Source organism: Ooceraea biroi, chromosome 6 (assembly GCF_003672135.1).
Source record: "Ooceraea biroi isolate clonal line C1 chromosome 6, Obir_v5.4, whole genome shotgun sequence".
NCBI lineage: Eukaryota > Metazoa > Arthropoda > Insecta > Hymenoptera > Formicidae > Ooceraea > Ooceraea biroi.
Genome location: NC_039511.1, coordinates 13,838,929 through 13,860,316, shown reverse-complemented (window position 1 = coordinate 13,860,316; position 21,388 = coordinate 13,838,929). Strand labels below are relative to the sequence as shown.

Below are 21,388 nucleotides of genomic sequence, written 5' to 3'. Positions count from 1 at the left end.
ACACAATAATATTTATTATATTACAAAAGTTAGTACAATAAAAAATAATATCGATTAAAGTATCATTTTTCTCATTACTTCTTTGACATTAATATAATATCCCTAGTATAACAGTTTTTATTCCTGAGTGCAGAAAAAGTACACATACAATCGGAGTTACCTGATATAACGACCCGAGTTACTTGATATAGATGAGAATAATATACGAAGTATAAAGATATATATTATATTTTTGTATAAATAGAATTAAATAGATTTGTGAAACTTTTTCTCTTTTATGGCCAGAAAATATTGGCTATTCTCGGAAGAATAAGAGCAATACCAATGCTAGAGAGAAGATTGACACTGTGATTATCCAGGATCTGTTTACCACAGATGTGCCGTACGCCCTTCCCCGGTTTCTCTACTATGACACCTGCCTCATCCACTCCTAAAAATTATCAATCATATATCGGCTAAAAATCTATTTGCCTAATTAGCTGTTTAGAAACCAACTTTGAATTCAGATTTTTAAACGAACAATTATATCTACAGGCACATTACCTGAATATTGTAAAGTTGCACCGAGAAGGGAATCCAGAAGGCTGCCAAAGAGACCTCCAAAGCCCGCGACCACTATGATGGGCCACTGCGGTGCTGCTACTTGTAGTACAGCCGTGTCAACGGTATTTAACACCACGATGTAATAGGAAAGCCCAACTACTACACCACCGAGAGTAGAAAAGAACAGACCTATCCATGAGACACCTCCATTCGTTCCTTAAACAACAAAACGCGAAAATGTTCTGTGTTACAACTGTATCTAACATCTCACAAGATGAATGATTTCAGTTAAAAATTTGTAAATCAAGCGAGACGCTTACATCGAGACGTCACTTTATCAAGATACTTGTCGAGAAAAGTTGGCATTCTTACCTCTTGGTACTCTTTTTCTCGTCGTAATGAGGAAAGGATCACCCGTGCCGGTTACCGTACCTAATTCGGAAGCCCACGTATCACCGTTGCAACACGCAAACGTTCCTATTTACATGCGAAAACGCATTTGAGATTCAACTTGCGAATTTTCTCCCGGCTCATCTAAAATGTTGATGGTACTGCAATCGTTAAATCTTATAATATCGAGAATTACCTAATATCCCAACGGACAACCACGAACTTCGGTATTCTTTGTCGAAGTCGATGGGTCGTTCACCACTGCCAATATCCAGTAGATACAGTAGAGCCAGTTGCATAGCCATCCCACCGTTACATAATACTTGTATCCAGTTCCGCTGGCCACCCTCTTTGAAGTCAGCTTCGAATTTCCTTTTTTGGGCAGCTCGAAATTTGGTCACCTTCGACCCCGTGACAAAGAACGTCACGATAGCCGACAAATGAGCAAAGCTCGAGAGCGTCAAGATAAAACCCATAAAGAGGCCTACAAGATATTTCGTGTTTGAATTAATTCATGGTTTCTCTTAATATTTCTCCTTTTTGTCGTTTTTGTTTTAACACTGCAGTATATATTATTTGTTACGTTCTCTAGTATGTACATGTCTTACTCTATATTCTCTTACATTGAAAAATTATATAGGCGTTTCGTTACCAAGAATTGCACCGGTGGTGTCCACACTTTTCCTGCGTAAACCCCAAAACAAGAACAAACATGGTATTATGACTGCGACCAACCATCTCCATGGTGATATGACTGAATATTCTAAAAGGAGAGAATATATAAGTCATAAAATATTACTATTTCAATATTTAAGTGAAAGTGAAAAAATATAATGTAATTAAAGATATAAATTTTTTGTGTATGTTATATAAATTAATTATCTTGACAAAAATTTCCTCAGTTTTTAAATATCCACCACTCAGAAAGACATTTTGCGAAACAAATGATAAAATCATTCTTTGATTAATAAAACTTAAATTATTTTCTTCTCACATACTAATAGTTCATTCATTTTGCAAGACTTTGCATGCCTATAAATTATGTTAACACTATATTAAGCAATATTAATAATATCAAATATAAACAATCAAGAAGGAGAAATGTGACACAAACTAAAATTTCTTATAGAATTAAAATAGAATAGAATTAAACTAACACAACTTCGTATTGAAACATTTAAGTGCCAGTAAATCATAATTTGGTATTATTATATTTAAAGAAATTAATTATTAAATAATTCACCATGGCAGAACTTTTGGCAAATTAGCAGTAATTATAACATTCTAATACTTGATGATTTTATAAAATTGACGTTATCTTGTACTTGTCATGTCATGCACACGTGCATTAATATTGCAAATTCAATAACGGTTTTTTTTTTATTTAAACAACTGATGCTTGAAAGTTTAGTCTTTTAATCGCGTTAAAAAAATTGTGCAACAAATATATAAAGTGATCACTCATCACATTAGACGCAGAAGCAGATGCGTACTCTAACTTAATTATACGAATAAGTCTGCAATTTTTGTCATTATTTATACGAGACCTTCCGTGGAGTTTACGGTATCTGGCCATATTATCGAGTATGTCACGTTGACTATCCAGAAGAGCATCGAAATCGGAATGGCGCAGGCACTCAGTACTACCGGCATTAAAACGTGAGAACGTTTACTGTCTTTGCGATTTCCAAGAGAGATCATGTCGAATTTTATTAATCCAATGCATTCGGGTCACCGATTAACCAGTTCGGTCAGTCTAGCCGGAGAAGCTCCGTTAGGGATGACGTCAGAGAAAACTGAAAATCATTTTAAAACGCGCGACATCAATTGACTTAAACCATGAAAAGATATACAAATTTCGCCTTTCTAATGGTATGTCGTTGTAACACGCTTGCAACACGTGCCGTGGACGAAAAAATAATAAAATAAAATAATTCTTTTTCATCCAACTAAACGAAGCTAAAGTTGAGACAAACAGCGCCATCTAACACGCATTAGGTACACACTGTATCATCACCGATGAGGTTTTTATGGGGTTTTCTCAGCTAGGACACGCTACACCGTTACTTATAATACATACAATTAGCGCAATTCCGTGTCGGCACCTTTGATGTTGCGTACTAGGACATAAAGTACGCATGCCCGAGGTCAACAAGTATAACCAGTACCGCCACCTGAACTTTCCTCTCATTCACTCCTTTCTTTCTCTGTTCTCGCTCTCTTTTTAGCATGTTGCTGTATCATAGAGCTGTAGTTTTATTAGAATGTGAATAAATAAATGTTTTCTGCTACCTTCGTTACGTGACGTGTTATTGATGCAGCTCGCCGACTCGCGTAAAAGATTCACGGTGCGAGACACCCCAGATAGCCAAGTCTGCCGAAAGCGGATGATGCTAACTATCTGCTATCAACTATTGCCAGACAAAAGACAACAAATTTGATACAGAAGTTGTTATTAACGATTAATTCGACAAATTGGTGCCAGAAATGTAACAGAGCTTGCTCACAAAATCTAAGAACGGATTGGCGGCAGAAACCGAGCAGAATCTGCAAACATGGCTCGAAGTCGGATTGTCGACAGAAACCGAGCAAGATTTGCGCGCGCGGAATCTAACGGCAGATTGGCAGCAGAAACCGAGCAAGACCCGCGCGCGCGGAATCTAACGGCAGATTGGCAGCAGAAACCGAACAGGATCTGCAGCTCTTGACAGTATTCAAATTTACACGGCTATGAATATGTGTTTTCGCTCCGCACCGCTATGCGGTGCACCGTCGAGTTCTTACTCGATGTTGAGATTTAGCCTAACAGTTATATAAGTTAATATACGCGCCTTGGCGTGATAATATTAATTTTTCTGAAAATTTTTGCACTCGCGGCACAGAGGCTCCCATGGACAACGTCCATGTATTGGGTTGTTCGGAAAGTAATTTCGTTTTTCACAAAGCGATGTCGTTAGTCGCGTTCCTCGATACTTAACCTTACTCTAAGCGGCAAATTCGTTTTATATTTTGACAACTGACATTTCAGACGTCATTTAGTATCTTATTGTGTTGCGATCTGTCAAGTAATTTTTGTTTGGCATCACATCAAACATGGAAAATCAAAGTGAGCATTTTCGTAATATTTTGCTTTTTTACTACCGAAAGGGTAAAAATGCAGTGCAAGCGAGAAAAAAATTGTGTGCCCGTGTACGGAGAAGATGTATTGAGTGAACGTCAGTATCAGAATTGGTTTTCGAAATTTCGCACTGGAAATTTCGATTTGAAAGATGCACCACGTTCAGGTCGGCCAATTAAAGCTGATGACGAGAAAATAAAGGCTCTGGTGGATGCAAACCGTCGCATAACAACACGCGAAATTGCTGAAAAATTAAATTTATCGAATTCGACCGTTTACGATCATTTGAAACGCCTTGGATTCGTTTCAAAGCTCGATATTTGGGTTGCACACAATTTAAAGGAAATTGACTTGATTCGACGCATTACCATCTGCGATTCATTGTTGAAACGTGAAGAAAATGAACCATTTTTGAAGCGAATCATAACTGGAGATGAAAAATTGATTGTTTACAACAATGTTAAGCGAAAACGATCATGGTCCAGGCAAGATGAACCTGCTCAATCGACATCCAAGGCAGATATTCATCAAAAGAAGATCATGCTTTCTGTATGGTGGGATTGGAAGGGAATCGTATTTTTTGAGCTACTACCAAGCAACCAGACGATTGATTCGAAAGTGTATTGTCGTCAGCTGAATGAATTGGATGCTGTCATCAAGCAGAAGCAACCAGAATTGGCGAATAGGAAAGGTGTCGTATTCCATCACGACAATGCCAGACCACACACAAGTTTGGTCACTCGCCAGAAGCTTTTACAGCTTGGATGGGATGTGCTACCACACCCACCATACTCTCCTGATCTGGCACCATCCGATTACCATTTGTTCCGGTCTCTACAAAATTCTTTGAACAATGTAAACTTCGATTCAAATGAAGGCGTCAAAAATCACTTGGTTCAATTTTTTGTCAATAAGGAGAAGGACTTCTATGAGCGTGGAATCTTAAAGTTGCCAGAAAGATGGCGAAAGGTAGTGGAACAAAATGGCCAATACATCACTGAATAAAATTTTTTCTAAATATGAAAAAACCGCCTTTCATTTTTCCTTGAAAAAGCGAAATAACTTTCCGAACAACCCAATAGTTCACGCACGCCACGAGCAATCTGAAGTTCGAAAGCAAAATTCGGACTTCGGATTAGAATAAATTAACAATAAGAGAGAGATTATGCAACGAACTGTCAGAAAGACACATCAAGCCAAATGTACTTTAATTTAACAAACAAACAAATGCGTTCTTTTAACAATTTATAGTGTGTTAAAAGTAAATTCATGCTTTAATATATCGTAAATATGAATGGCCAGAAGCTGCAGATTCTGTTCGGTTTCTGCCGTCAATCTGCCGTCAAATGTTAACAGATCCTGCTCGGTTTCTGCCGCCAATCTGCTGTCAGATCACTATCCTAATGCGGACATAACGGATGCCAATTTGCTATCAACTTCTGCAGTAATCTGTTGCCAATCTGCTGGCAGATTGCACACATTTTGCTTACTGGGACTATCCACCGTGTCTTTTGATTTATATTTATATTATTTTACGTATTACGTATGTTATATATTCTTGAATTTTTTATTTATTTCTTATTTAGCTTGCATATATTGTACCCAGTGAAAAGGAATTTCAAGATGACAGCAAGATGTTAGTAAGATGAGAGGGCCGAGATGACGATAACGAAAAAGTGCAAAATGCTCATCCATACGTTGCTGTTGATCGTCCCGATGTTTCCTCCCTCTTGTCGTTATCTTGCACAATTCCTTTTTACTGGGTATAAGCTACCCAAGGAGAACAAAAAGTCACGATAATGTCAAAATAATGTATTTTTGACTCAAAATGGTCAATTTATCATCAAGGCTCCTTGCAGTATTGATGATAAATTGACCATTTTGAGTCAAAAAGACATCACTTTGACATTATTGTGACTTTTTGTTCTCCTTGGGTACTGATAAAAATTCATGGTTTTGTAACACAGTTACAAAACAACAGCTTAACAATTACAAAAGCAGCGCTATTTCACAACAAGTGCTTGCGGTTCGAATCAAGAGCAACTTTTAGTTGAAATTAGAGTTTATTTTTCTTTACTGAAAATCTATTCTTAATTAGTATGGAAGTAAGGAAATAAGAACAAAATAATTATTTCTAATTCACCGAAGAATTGTTAATAACAAAAACAAGAGCCACGATATTGGCATCGACAGTTCTAATGATTGGACCACAATAAAAATTGGAAGCGACAAAGAAATACATAAAAGACGTAAAGAAATAAAATTTGAAGTGAAGTGGAAACTCGAGTTCCGATTGATGATTAACACAAAATATTCTATTGGGTCGTCCGGAAAGTTCGTGCCGATTTTTAATAGATGGCGTTGGAACATGTCTGAATATATCAATGTTATTGAAAACATACGATTTATATACATATGCTTAAAGGTGACATTTCAACGCATCTTTAGGAAAAAAGTTGTTTGAGATAAATTGATTCGTGTCAGTTTTGTACTCTTTTGAAGATGGAAGAAAACAAAGAACATTTTAGACACTTGATGCTTTTCTATTACCGGAAAGGCAAAAATGCCTCACAAGCAACAAATTCGATATGTTCTGTTTACGGAGAAGGCACTTTAGCTGAAAGAACCGTACGTAAGTGGTTCGCTAAGTTTAGAGCTGGTGATTTTAACCTTAAAGACCAAGAACGCTCGGGCAAACCCTCTACTACTGATGATGACCAAATCAAGGCACTGATCGAGAATAACCCGCGCTACACGACACGTGAATTAGCAGAGATACTGAAAATATCGAAAACCACTGTCCACGATCATGTAGTGAAGCTTGGTTACGTAAGTCGCTATGATGTATGGGTTCCGCATAATTTGGCCGAAAAAATTTAATGGATCGCATTTCCATCTGCGACTCGCTGTACAAACGCAGCGAAAACGTACCATTTTTGAAGCAATTAGTGACGGGTGACGAAAAATGGATCATTTACAACAATGTAGAACGAAAAAGATCCTGGGGTAAGCGAAATGAACCAGCATTAACCACTCCGAAAGCCGGCCTTCATCCAAAAAAAGTCATGCTCTGTGTCTGGTGGGATTGGAAAGGAATCCTATATTATGAGCTCCTACCACACAATCAAATGATAAATGCAGATAAGTACTGCTCGCAACTGGACGAATTAAAGACAGCGATTCAGGAAAAACGTCCAGAATTAGCTAATAGGAAGGACGTCGTGTTCCATCAGGACAATGCCAGACCTCATATTTCTTTGACTATCCGACAAAAATTGTTGGAGTTTGGCTGGGATGTGCTACCTCACCCACCGTATTCACCAGACATTACACCTTCAGACTTTCACTTATTTAGGTCTTTGCAAAATTCTCTTAGCGGCAAGAACTTCAACTCTTTGATCGACATAAAAAACCACCTTGAGGAGTTTTCGCCGAGAAACCTAAGAAGTTCTGGAAGAATGGAATCTTCCAGTTGCGTGAAAGATGGACAAAGGTTGTGAAACAAAACGGTGCATACATAAGTCAATAAATATTTATCGACATAAAAAAATGTTGCCTTTGAATTTTCCTTCAAAATCGGCACGAACTTTCCGGACGACCCAATATTTTATTAGAAACAATACGGATACACAAGTTTAACATACTAATGTTAAATTCTAAGCTATAATAGAATTGGAATATATCAGAGAGGAATGAGAATATGGATCTTGACTTACCTTCGGTTGTTTTTTTACACTAAATCTGGTCAATTGATATGTACTCTAAGATCTGAATTTCTACTCTGCGTTCGATTGTACTTTAAAGGTCGAATTTTTATTCTTCAATTCTTGCAATTTAAAGTTTTACTCTACGTTTGATTAAATTTTTACTCCGCTCTTGATAACTTTATTTATATTGGAACTGTGAGAATGGAAACTTCCTTTACGTCCACTTATTTAGAAGTCTTAACATTTAAAAATAGGTTCGTGCTTATATACTTATGTGCTTATATATTTATTCTAAGTGATATGATATGGAAAAGAGGGGGTTTCGCATAAGTTCCCCTACTCCCAATCCGTAGCTAGTCTTAAGTAAAAGTTCTGAAATTCGATAATTATACATATAATTTGCAATTTCCTTAATTACGTTCGTCACTGTACGAAGCGCATCTATATTATGTTTTTGAAGCATTATTTTATCTTTTCTAGACTTAAAAATATAAAAAAATAGTTTAGCAAATATAAAACAAATCTTTAAACAACTTATTCGAGAAGAAAATACTCATTCTCGTATTCAGGAAAATCAACTACTATTATATTTCGAAAACTGAATAATAATTTCATTCATTTAAAAAAAATCTTATATATATATATATACAGCGAATATGATAAAAATTTATTCAAAGATAGTCTTGTTACATAAGTGTAAGCGAACTGCGGAATGCGCAATTGTATTATTAAGACTGTCCTAGAAAACCATGCAAAAATATAGTCATGTGATAACTCTGTTGCGCATATTTTCTAACCATTTAACATTTATTTCTTGCAAATTTAATGCAATACATATTTTATTCAAAATACTCGCTTGCAAGCTTGTAAATTAATGTTAATTTTCTTTCTTTTTGTACTTATAATGAAATATTTTTAATATTTATTTTTAATACTGCGTGACTTCAGTCGCTATCTCTTTCTTTCGGCCAGTCACATTTTTTATACCTGAGTCCATATTATACATCGATGCTGCTACGCAGCTTTGAAATATCATATGTATATGTAATGCTTACAGATGGCGCTACAGTATTTTTATCCCTAAAGTCACTAGATTGATAAAGTACCGCAATCCGTGGTAAAATACGTGGAATAGAAATGGCGTTGGAAGTGTATTTAGTGCAAACATGCAACTTATCAACACACTAAGTGCAATTCTACGAAGCAGCGTTGCGTTGTATCTCCATTGAGAAAGGTTACATATTGTGATAGATGTGAAGAGAACATAATTGTGATGAAAACACCGTGCAGTTGGAACTAAAATGGCGGACGATTGCGGTACTTTATCTATCTAGTGACTTTATTTATCCCTGGGATGAGAATGGAGGGTTCTGATTGGTTTATGTCTTGTGATTGGTTCGTTCGCTTCTAGTTCCATCACTAATCACTAGAACTTGCTAGTTAGTACATACCTTTGCACGCATCTTCATATTGCTGTATCTGCGGACGTACGAGAAGTAGTGCTTGCCTTGCCGGAATCGCCATATCTACATTCCGTTGATTCCGTCGAGAGGTTGTCGGTGCTAGCACGTGGCGCGTACTCGTGGAATATTCGCGACAAGTCTGACATTCAGTGCATCGGAAATTTTTTCGGAGGAGTCTGGAGCGCAATATCGATCGCGAATCGGTCACAACCTCACGAATCGTTAACGACATCGGTAAGTTAAAAGTTTCGGCGTGCCGGATGGTACTCGCCGCTTGGCTTACGCGAACAACCTGTCTTTTGTTATCTTCTGGCCACTTCCGTGCACCTAAGGCGGACTGCGTCACATATGCACGCTGGCATGCGTATGAATGAAATATATAAAAATAAGTTATAGGCACGTAACAAAAGACGAACATGAGCATGCAACCAGCAGCGAATGGGAGTAGGTGAAGTTTACACCACATGTTCGTTTAACTTTCTTAAATTGGACATGATTATTGTACGTAGTAGAGGCACCTAACTCCGCGACGCGAACATGAACAACTATTCATCAGTTTATCGTTCAGTTGCATTTTTGCCATTTTGTCGTCCGATTGCTTCTTAAGGTTGCTAAATGTCGTAGATTAATAATATTACGATTGCACTCGTCTAATTAGCTTGCACGGTACTAATATTCGAGCACAGAATATTTGCTCATTCGTTTCGGTATGTAGACGAGTACTCATGGACTGGGACGTCTAATATCTAAACAATCACATTTATTTTATGTATTGTTTATCTCTTGTTTATTATTTTATTTTTGTACATATAATCCTTTGGATTTAAAATTTTTTATTTTTTTATTTGTCATGTCAAGCAGCTACATTACCACTTTACATATATACATAATACGTACATAATACGCACACATGCACGCGCGAGTAATGTGTATAGTAGTTTATAATGTGTATGGTTTGTTTAATCGCCATTTATCCTTTTTGGTTTTTATTCTTTTTTTCCTTTCTATCGTTTAAATTAAGTTTATTTATTTTATTTATATTATAAAATCTTTTCTTCAATTTTAGATAGACTTTCTTTATTATTATTTTAGTAGTTTTTTATTTCTCTTTTTTTCGTGTTATCGAATATACAAATATATGACTAAATATATCTTAAAAAGAATATATGAGTAACTCTTTTAATGTAACATTTTTTTATTATTCTTTTCGATTTATCCGTAATGTAGTTAGAGAAAATATCAATTACAATATTTTCTTTCACTTATATTTAATTCATTAATATATTAATTAAACAAAACATTGCGACATATAAATACTTTTATATTGAATTATATATGTAATAAGTAATTTTGAAATTTTTAGATTCATTTGTTGAAACATCCAAAATTGCTTATTACATAATATAACATTTATATTTTAGTAAGTTTTTTATTTTTACCGTGTCAAAAGTGACCAATATGTGGCATGAAAACTCTCGCGTTTAAAATTGGAATTGAGGTAGATAGTTCAACTAACAAGATATAATTATATTACTCACATATCATCTTTTTTTAAAACTTACTCTTTCATAGTTAACTGTATTGTGTTGAAATATTGTCCTTTTTCCTTAAATTATTTTAATTTGATATAACATGTTTTACATATTTAACACAATTAATAACATATTAAGAAGTAACGCAATTTTATTTTATAATTTATTATAACTTGGAACACTCGGGGACACTAATGTAGGCTTTTAAATGCTACAGTTTGCATTAAGGAATTTACATTGGTTTATCTGATTACCACCATTTCCGTGCTCCTGCTGGTATTTTTCCTAACAAGAAGGCATAATCAACTATCGACCAATTTTGATGAGATAATAGTAGGCATCACATAGTTTCAATTATTATTAACATATATTAATATATTATTATGATATAATATGATGAACAAATGAATTCATATTTATGTATCTTCGCAATATTCTTTTTTTCATCTTACGAGCGCGTCTTGCGCACCGAAGCAGTCCGTGGAATGTTCTATACACAACACGCAGCAAAGGGAAGGATAACGCTAGTATCTTTTTCTAATATTTTCTAATAGGTCACTATCGTATCTAGAACATTTCGCCTATTGCTTCTGCGCGCGAGACACTCGTATTCGCAAATCTAGATCAATTAATAGCTTTTAGTATTAGGAAGATCGCAAAATGGTATAGAACTTTTCAGTTCCACTCAATCCATTCTACCTTCAAACGAGTATTGGCTAAGTTACTATCGAACAAGTTGTATATTAAATTTTATAAACAAATAGCATATTAATAGCGAATTCTCACATTATCATGCTTGCGTTTCCTCACGACACTACGTGATATCGTTTAGCAAACGGTCTTTTTTCCTGTTTGCTTCAAACACTTCAAATTTTAAATATAAAAATTTTCATCTAGAAGGCGCGGACACGTATCCGATATTTTGGCAAATTAAGTTGAGTTTCGTTAAAATCGGTAGGTACTCAATCGTATCTTCTCCTTGGAAACTTTACGCACACCGGTTACTTCATCAGCTTCATCGCGTAGCACAGGTTCAACATTCCGGAGCACGTTAAACCAGTACGCGTCGTTTGACCTATAATGTTAGCGATAAAGCTTCTCCTTCCTAAGCTCTACCACCAAAGTTTTCAGATTAGAATAGCAAATAATGAAATAAATATGAATATGAATAACTATAGATGAATATAAATAAACGTAGATGAAAAAAGACTACTAGTCGGTGATTGTCTGAAAATTTTAGTATTATACATGTGACAAGGATACAGAGATTTATCTTTAGTATGTATAAAGTTTTAGTTTATGACTATTTCGCATCGTTTAAATCACTATTTGCAACAATAGATTATCATAAACTGAAAAATTAATGAGATTTGTTTAATGACAAATAAAGAAAATTATTGTTTAAGTTTATTAACTTGACTGATAGAAAATGGAGTTACAACTTTCTTTTTCTGGTCAATATGATTACAATTTTTCATGTTACATGTTGTGATTGGATTACGTTACTAATGTTTGGATTTTACCGAAAAAATAATTGATAATTTCTTATCAGAGCACGATTATGTCACCGGGGTTTATTTATACTCGGTGGGATACTCCACAAGTTGCAGTTATACAGGCACGCGAATCTCATCAGAATCAGGATCGGGTCATGTTTGTAAGACGTTTCTTTAATACGGATAATACCAAGTTTGGCCATGAGGTTTTTCAATAATTCATAGCTTATTATGCATAGGCTGATAAATAATATATGATATTAAAATATTATATTACGCTTCTTTGAATGCGTAAATGTTTAGTTGATTTAGAAATAAACTAAGTGTTATTGGTTAATTCATCACCATTGTGATAAAAGCAGGCTTATTAATGGAAGTATAATAAATGGGGCAAAATATACAAAAAAATTAATTGATGGAGAAAATTTACACGTCAGTCAAAAGTCAGTTAATTATTTTCCATGTTGTTAATTGCGTTCCATATTGAAGATTTGGTTCGTACTGCTTTTGTATCGTCCTGTATTACTTATCGGAGATTTTGATCATAGTGTGAATATCACCTTATGTGGGGAGGAGAGGGGGGAGCCGTGCCTGCGTAATCGGCGAGCGGTTCCAATCGAACTAGTCCTCGATTTAATCACATATTGAAAATCCGCGAGTCACAGTACACTTCTAGTAGTGTTGACATCGACACTGTATTCATGTAATCTGTCTTTCGATTAATTTTGTCTGAAACTTTGCTCTTCGATTTTACGTAGTTATTACGTTATTTTTCTTTGGGTATCTTTTGGTGAAAATATTAAAGAGTTTTTAAGAATAACTTTATTATTATTGTTACAACCAGCTGGTGACATTTTGTCATGGGGCAATCGATATTACATGTTAATGTGAGTAAAACCTTGAATGTTTTGACGAAAATCTACAATATTGCAATTCAAATTCTTGCGTTAGATCTTTAGATTTTAATTTAAATGTTAAATCTTTTACATATCTTTATGTGCGCGTATCTATACGCATAGAATCATGTAATGATGAAACGCGTTGCCTTGTTAGTTTAATGATATAATTTGAATCAACGATTCCTTCGATTCAACAGTTTATCTTTATCCTTGTCTTTATCTTTTACAAATTCTTTGAAAGTGATAATCTGGCTATGTTTAACGTTTCATTTATCATTTATAAGTTTTACATGCACATGAGATTTGTAAAAAGCTGTTAAAGATTTGAAATAACGAAATATGTGTATGTAGATACCACAGATAATATTTTCAGATCAACAATATCACTATTATTGTGTACATAATGTCTCCTGAAGGTCTTTCGAAAAGCGAGTGTTACTTTGTTTTTGCGAATGTTTGGAGTTGATTCTACTTTGATTATAATCGCAAACCTATTTTATTTTGAGGAAGTCACATAAATGTGGAAATTAGCAAATTATAGAAGGTAGAATAAAATTATATATGTATAATCTATGTGATGCTATCATATATATGTATCATACAAGAATACTTACATAATATAATGTGATGGTTAATTTCAATAAAACTGTTTTATTTAAAATTTAATTGTTAAAACTGTAATTGCATAAATGTTATTTTCTTGGACACAGTAAATTAATAATTTATTTATTGTTTTACTATATTGTGATAGTTATGCATGCTGTTATATATGCACGATTGTGTATTAGTAGTAGTAATAATAGTAGTAGAAATTCAACTTCACGATTCGCGATAATTATAGAATAGAATTCTATTTTATGCGCCACGTATTACGAAAAATATTTGAAAAATTAGAAGTATATTCTGACAAATGTACAAATACATGAAACAATATGTATATCACTATGTTTATTGGTATCTAATGTATACGCATATAACTATGAAGTTTTTTAAATCTCAAATTTCAAATTCAGTCTTCTCATAATTCTTGTGTTAATTACATTACGTGGCACAGAAAACTAAAGACATAAATCTATTCCGTATTTTATGGCGAGTCAAGTAAGGTTTAAAAGTTAGTGCTATCTGCCTCGATTTCAGTATCAAGAAATTTCGGGTAACGGCAACTACCGTGGAGTTGCAGTATGAACTCTCCAATTCATGTGCAACTAGTAAAATGGACGGTGCCGGCGGTGGCTTTCGTCATCGCTCTCTTTTGGTACAGACGTCGTCGATTAGATAGATCTGAACTTGAGCGGAATGATCCAGGAGGAGACGCGGAACTAAGTCATGAAAACAATGCAGTTTTAAGTGATTGCAAGGAAATTGACACAGGACGTCACAATTCGAACGTTCAGGAGGAAACCAGCCAATCTTCGATCAGTCATAATTGTGCAGAAGAAGAAGAAGAAGAGCTAACTCGCATCCCAACGAAGATAAGCGAGAGCACGGAGACATATATGAGACAAAACTGCACGTCTAGTTTAGAAAACAGTATGAACGCGCACTACACAGATATGTTCATCGTGCCGTCCTGCAAATTAGACAACACCGATACACAGATCACGGATGTATTTCAAGGTGGAAACGAGCAGATCTTGTATTATGAGACGCAACAGCCGTCCCAGGAAGAATATGTTGCAAATGAATACGAGTACGAAGATAGTCAGCAAGAGAAAGAATACATTGAGGATACCATTAATACTCAGGAACATGGTTACGAAAGGGACTCGGCGAATCACAGCCCAGTTTCAGGAGTTCTGGAAGATGCAGTCACTCCGGATGAAACGCAGAGTGAAGGAAGCATGGACAGTGGAAAAGGTAAGTATCAATTATTATATTATTATTATTATTATTATCAATTAACTACGATTTAATTACTGGGTTTAATACAAAGCTTTGTGTTTGAATTTTGCTAGAATAATCGACACGGACTTTCCGTCAACTCAATATTTTACCTTACCATTTATTGGATTGTATCATAAAAGATCGATATGCTCTATTGAGAACATAATTTCCTCAGATTTCATGACATGAGCGATTTTTATTTCTTTATTCAGGTGGAAGTATCAACGAAAATAGGAAAAACAATGTCGTATTGAACACATACGACTTTGCCATACCGCAACATTTAGTAGGGAGATTAATCGGTCGTCACGGTAGCTTTTTACACAGCATCCGCACAAAGACGAACGTCGCCATATACGTGCATGATCATCCTTACGATGGCGATCATAAAATTTGCTCGATACAGGGCAATGCAGATGAAATTGATGTTACCCTTAAGATGATAAGACAAAAATTTCCAGAGAAGAAGTTTCCGCAGGTGACACTGGCGGAGATCTCAACAGTACCCGAAATAATAACTGATACCATACCATACGTACCAAGTTTGCTAGCTTTATCCTTAATCGATGGCGTTAATAATGACATTAGCGTCTCTCATATTGTGAAGCCAAACTGGCTTTTCGTTAATCTTCCGACTCATCCGACATATCTCTCTTTGCGAAATTTGGAGAGTGAAATGTTGCAATATTATGGCCTTCCAGATCCGTTAGCAGTACCGGACGTTGTAAAAAGTAAGCGGTATAATTTCTCTCGTTGCGCTTAGAGGCAAGTTCTTGCTTAAAACAATGCTCCGATATAAATGCAATTATTTCTTATTTTCTTTTTGCAGAGGGTGATTATGTAGCTGTGTTTTGGAACGATAGATGGGTTAGAGCATTTATACAAAAGACAAATTCAAAGGGAGTACATATAATACGACTAATCGATCACGGTGGCTATTGGGTATTTAAGAAGCATGAAATTAAACCACTGCTGTCTAATCATTTGCTATTACCCTTCCAAGCGATTGAAATCTTCTTAGCAAATATTCAGGCAAAGAATGGTAAGTGTATCACTTTTTTTTATGCGAATTTGTGTAGACCATTGATTACGTAGTTAGATATAATGCCTTATAATACGTTTATACTAAATCAAAGTCATTTTATTGTTATATTATATATATATGAATATATATTTTAGGTGTATGGTTGCCTACCGCTTATGAATTGGTAAGCAATATCTGCAGAACGTCCGGAATCGGGCAAGCCCAAGTTGAAGGCTACATAGACAGTAATGTTTATACTAACATTTATTATACTTTCAACAATTATGGAGTAAGTGATCAATTTTTTCGCTTTTGTTAAACGAAGTTGTTCAGTAAATTAATCGATGAAAATAATTTCCTTTCTTTTTTTGAAGGTATTTTCCCTCGCTGACGAATTAATAGCGAAAGGATATGCGGAACCTATAGCATGGGAACACACGCAGCCAGAAAAAATCGAGGCCGAAAAAATTGAAGATAGACGTCCTCAATGAGAGTTGTAAGAAACTCTGCTGTTCTTAGATTTCCTCGAATCGAGTAATTCACATTTCTTAAATATAATACTCGACTCAAATTTAATAGTATAATTAGCCCGTCGATACTTCTTTAATTATATCAAAATTAATTAATTACTTTGCTTTTTTGACTTCATTGGATGTTTAGGCATAATTTTTCGTTGAGTCACCGTGAATACTCATGCATCCTAGTAGAGATTGGGTTTTCACATATAGAAATATAATAGTTAAATTATATTATGTATAATGTTCTGGTACAATAAGCACACAAGAAAATTTATACATTTTATCGTAACATCGGATAAAAATTTCAATCGTGTTTAAACAGCATTTACAATAACCATTGCTCAAAAAGAGTGCGTTCCGTAAGCATAAACTCGTCGATTCAAACGAGTTCTCTGACAAGTACAAAGACTTTAATTTAGTCCGATAACGTAAGACACTTTTACATCTTTTCGAATTGTATTCTCCGCGATATTTTGCCATTTTTATCTGGAAAACTTGAAGTTTTTCGTATTGATAACATTATTTGTAGGACAAGTCTTTCAGATAGCATGAAATAAGCATTCAGGAAATTGCTTTCGTTGGTCCCCGTTAGCGAGGACGGATCTCGAGATTGTCTCAAGGAACATGCAGCTGTGCTTAACTCTCTCCTAAACTCTTGTTATACTTTTGTACATAGTGTAAAATACTTTTTTCTGATACTAGAATATTTATATTTAGGAATAAGAACAGAAAAGATATTTGCCGATATAATATCGATTGTATATTATAGAAAAGTAAATGATAACTTCATGTTCGTCGAAGAACGTCACGTCTAAATTAAAATATATCGAGTAACTCGGACGAATTAGGAAATTCGATTCTATATGATCCACCTTTGATTAGTGGCGATTCGAAGATTTCTTGAAGAAAACATCACTTTTACACCATAATTTTAAATAGTATGAAACTTATTCTCGCGTAAAAATTGTTGAACATCGTGTTCCTCACGCATGTTATCTTGCGACATTTTTTCACATTATTTGAATTACTATTAATATTATTAAAGTTATTGTAGGCTTCAACATAACTGTAACAACATGTATTTGCAAGATTCATTGTCATTGTGGCATGTAATAATCGTTATTTCATGCTTACTAATAATTTTCTTACAACTAGGATGATTTTCGGTAATATTTTTTCGATGTTCCAAGACTAAGCCTTTGGATTAATCCAAACGTACCAATATAATATATTGTACATATTTGATAGTTTACTTAAATATCAACAATCCTATTGCGCTTTCGTTAATGCTAATTGTTTTCATGTAAGATTCAATGCAGTAGAAACTAGTAGGAAAAGAATTTGGAAATGATTTCTATATAACGTCTAATACTTCTTGTATACTGTGCTCAATTGAATAAACATGAAAAGCTGGAAAAGTGTGTGTTGGAAAGTTATTAGATGTATTCATTTAATATTGTTGATCATACGTAAAATGGAAATATTTTTCTAAGAAAATGTACGAGTATGTATGTGTGTATATACATATATATATGTGCGTATGTATGTATGTATGTATCAATATGTTACACAAAGTTACAATACTTTTTCGCGCACTGCGATTAATTAGAGTCATGGTTTGTTAGAACAAAGAATTTTTTGTAGTACCAATATATTAGCATTGCGATGATGTAACAAAAATATAACGACAATATAACAACAATGTTACGCAATAACCATTCGTAATTAGTTGTACTTTAATATCTTATGTCTAATATACATAGCTAAGGACAATCTTGGATTATTTGAATTTCACCATCCACTTATATATCATAATTGTGTAAATTAAGTTTATTTTGTATCTTCCAAGCGCAGTATCTTTCAACGCACGTCTTATAAATATTCATGGCAAATCCTACACTTTCATAGAATAGTGGATTAGATAATTATACATTGCATTTAGTAATCATTTAATTTAAAAACAATTACAATGTAAAGTCATGATTGCAGTCGTTATTATGAAAGGAGAAGAATAATTATATATTTTTAATTAATCTTTTGCGAACGCCGCACATATGCATCCTCAAAAAATAGCTTCTTATTTGCGAGCAACGTCTGTATACGGTCTGAATTCGTTTATCATTTCCCAAGTGACGACGAAGACGACATAATGACGTCTATGATGAATAATGTCATTATGTACTCTTCTGATATCACTTTGCTACTTGGATTGCGAATATTGCGTGTATGTGACAGCGAATATTGGTGCAGTTTAATCTTTTTTTTTTTTAATTTAGATTTTTTTAAATAGGAAATATCTGCTGCATGCGTACGTGTACTTGCGCACATGTATAAGATCCAAGAAGGAAGCGATAAAAAATCATCAATAAATATCCTAAATAATTGATAGCAGAATATTTTATGTAAAATTTTGGTATAATAAACGGAAATTATAAACTTTATACAATAAAATAGCAGATTACTTTTGGAAAAAAACAGAAAGGGAAATTGAAGGAAAAGAAAAAAGAAAAAGACACTTGTTTCTTTCTTTCCTGAATCTTTCAAAAAAGATCCTTTTCTTCAGGAGCCTCGGGGATTAAAGAGTTTTGACATTATCGATTAATTTGTTTGCACTGAAGGTAACTGTAGAGTTGGCCAAGTATTTTAACCTACTAATTAAAATATTTTATTGACAATAAACAGATTTATTCGTATTTATGTATTTACACATAAATCTGTTTATTGTCAGCGAAATAATTTAATTTGGTAAGGTAAAACACTCAGTTAAATCTAGAGTTACCTTCAGAGTAATCAAAATTGATCGGTAATATCAAAGCTTTTCAATCATTTCCAGGTTCCATCAGACCTAAAGATAGTTATGCCAACTCTATGGGAATTTGTTTGCCTTTAATAATATCTCGTCGATATCAACAGCCATATAGGAGTGATGTAACCACCTTGTAATCCCAGAGATAATTGTAGAGTTTTACATTAGCGATTAATTTTGGTTGCTGAAGGTACTGTAGATTTGAACGAGTGTTTCAATCTACCAAATTATTGGCTGATAGTGAAATTCGTGCAAATTCCGGTCAATCTGATATTTTACAGATAATAAACAGATTTATGTATAGATACACGTAAATCTGTAAAGTATGCAATTATTATTTATATTTCATAATATCATATAGATATTATCATGATATCTATCTACATTATCTATATTTTTATTGTATTTTTTTATATTGCCTAATCGGCAATAATATAATTCAATTTTCCCTAATTTCCTTATTACGACTTAATCACAAAACGGCCCCCAGTATTTTAATTCTTACTCGAGGAACTCAAGTTTCGAGCAATTGCATATATGATTTGTTACATATTTGATACATAATTTTATAGCAAAATTCATTGAACCATATGAATGTGGTATATATAGCGTTACAAATGCTTAAAGCATTTCAAATATAGTTCATTTAATAGGTATCTAAATTCGGTTACAGCATTCCAGTTGCATCTATAACATAATATGTCATAGCTTTTGTCTCTAATTCGCTCCCAACGAAAGAAAGAAAGAAAAAAAACGTTCCCAGCCAAAGAAAGAGTGCAACTGAAACATTTACGTTTGAATTGAAAAGCGCGAGAAATATTTATAGTGGGATAGCACTGAAATTTTTATTTACGTAATACAATGTTCACAATAGCGAATTGATAACATAAATAGACCGTCCTATGAAAGCGTTGAAAATGAAAGTATTTAGAGTGTTTGAAAGTGATAAGTTTTATTAGAGAGTCTTTTATTAGAGAGAGAAAGCTACACCTCCTTTCTATCCTTCTCTATCTAATATTCATTGTCAGGTAGAAGACACGCTCGGTCTATTCTTACTATGGAACACACACTTGACGATAAAAGTGTCCATGTCACAACAGTGTACTTAGTCAAACAAATGTGAAAACTATCTTTCACAAAAATGATTTTATGAAATATCTGTTACAAATGTTTACAATTGTTACAAATTGTTGACAGAATACCAGAAATCAGAAATCTAACAGAACTTGATAATGAATGAGAGACAACAAATTGATGCTAGAATCACGATGATAGAATCATTGATAAACGATAGAAATCAATCAGATCTACTATCTAATGTTCTATTTAAATGGAATACCCAACACATCTAACTTGGTTTCTGCTGCAGATCGGTCATCGACATCCTATCACGAATACTAATGCGAACGCAGATGCGGATCGCAATTGCTACAATATTCTCATTGAATTTGCTATTAATCTGCCAACATATTGCTAACATTTTGTTTATTAGGTAATCTCAAAATTGACAAAACAAATGTTTTTAAATTTGATAGTACATCAAAGTACATAATATATCAATACATAATATATCAGTATATTGACTAAATGAGGAAAGCTTCGTTACCTTGTTCGATTATCATGTTCCCACAATCTTGATTGGTAGCAAACAAAGCGTGCACAGTCCAGTATGATATATAATTCATTTAGTGTTTGTCTTTATGATTTTGTCTTTATTATTGCTACAACTTCTGCTCAGTTATTACATGTATGTAATATATAATCTCTATTTTGTACGAAAAAAATATGTAAAAATTTATATGGTCTAAGTAGATCATGGATCATATCTGTCTCTATGAAATAATCAACGTAGAAATAATTTATAACATATATCACCGATATTAAATGAAATCATTTACGAACATGTGTTTTATTAGTAAATATTTATTTAAAAAATTTTTTTAAATTTTATTTTTTATTTTTTTATTAGCAAATATTAATAAAAATATTTGTTATTAAATATTACAAA

The 21,388-nt window shown here is 33.8% G+C and overlaps 2 protein-coding genes across 9 annotated transcripts; one reads left to right on the top strand and one right to left on the bottom strand.

Moving 5' to 3' along the window:
• Positions 1-77: 77 nt before the first annotated feature.
• On the bottom strand, positions 78-7,859 carry LOC105276737 (transmembrane protein 19). Of its 4 annotated transcripts, none has more exons than XM_011334608.3 (7): positions 7,768-7,859; positions 2,481-2,729; positions 1,586-1,696; positions 1,130-1,417; positions 916-1,020; positions 544-759; positions 78-430 (listed from the first exon to the last, which is right to left on the bottom strand). In XM_011334608.3, the coding sequence occupies exons 2-7, from the start codon at positions 2,632-2,634 to the stop codon at positions 276-278; spliced, it is 1,029 nt and encodes a 342-aa protein (XP_011332910.1). In that variant the 5' UTR covers positions 2,635-2,729; positions 7,768-7,859; the 3' UTR covers positions 78-275. The 4 variants fall into 4 exon arrangements, with proteins under 4 accessions (XP_011332910.1, XP_011332909.1, XP_011332907.1 ...); XM_011334607.3 differs by lacking the exon at positions 7,768-7,859 and adding an exon at positions 3,014-3,155; XM_011334605.3 differs by lacking the exon at positions 7,768-7,859 and adding an exon at positions 2,940-3,043.
• A 1,392-nt stretch (positions 7,860-9,251) lies between these two features.
• Positions 9,252-18,962, top strand: LOC105276738 (KH domain-containing protein akap-1). 5 transcript variants are annotated; one of them, XM_011334610.3, is made up of 7 exons: positions 10,557-13,136; positions 13,522-13,692; positions 14,286-15,005; positions 15,245-15,763; positions 15,862-16,074; positions 16,212-16,345; positions 16,431-18,962. In XM_011334610.3, exons 3-7 carry the CDS (start codon positions 14,330-14,332, stop codon positions 16,545-16,547), a joined length of 1,659 nt encoding a protein of 552 aa, XP_011332912.1. In that variant the 5' UTR covers positions 10,557-13,136; positions 13,522-13,692; positions 14,286-14,329; the 3' UTR covers positions 16,548-18,962. The 5 variants fall into 5 exon arrangements, with proteins under 5 accessions (XP_011332911.1, XP_011332912.1, XP_011332913.1 ...); XM_011334611.3 differs by having other exon boundaries at positions 13,500-13,692; XM_011334609.3 differs by lacking the exons at positions 10,557-13,136; positions 13,522-13,692 and adding an exon at positions 9,252-9,455.
• The last annotated feature ends 2,426 nt before the right edge of the window (positions 18,963-21,388 follow it).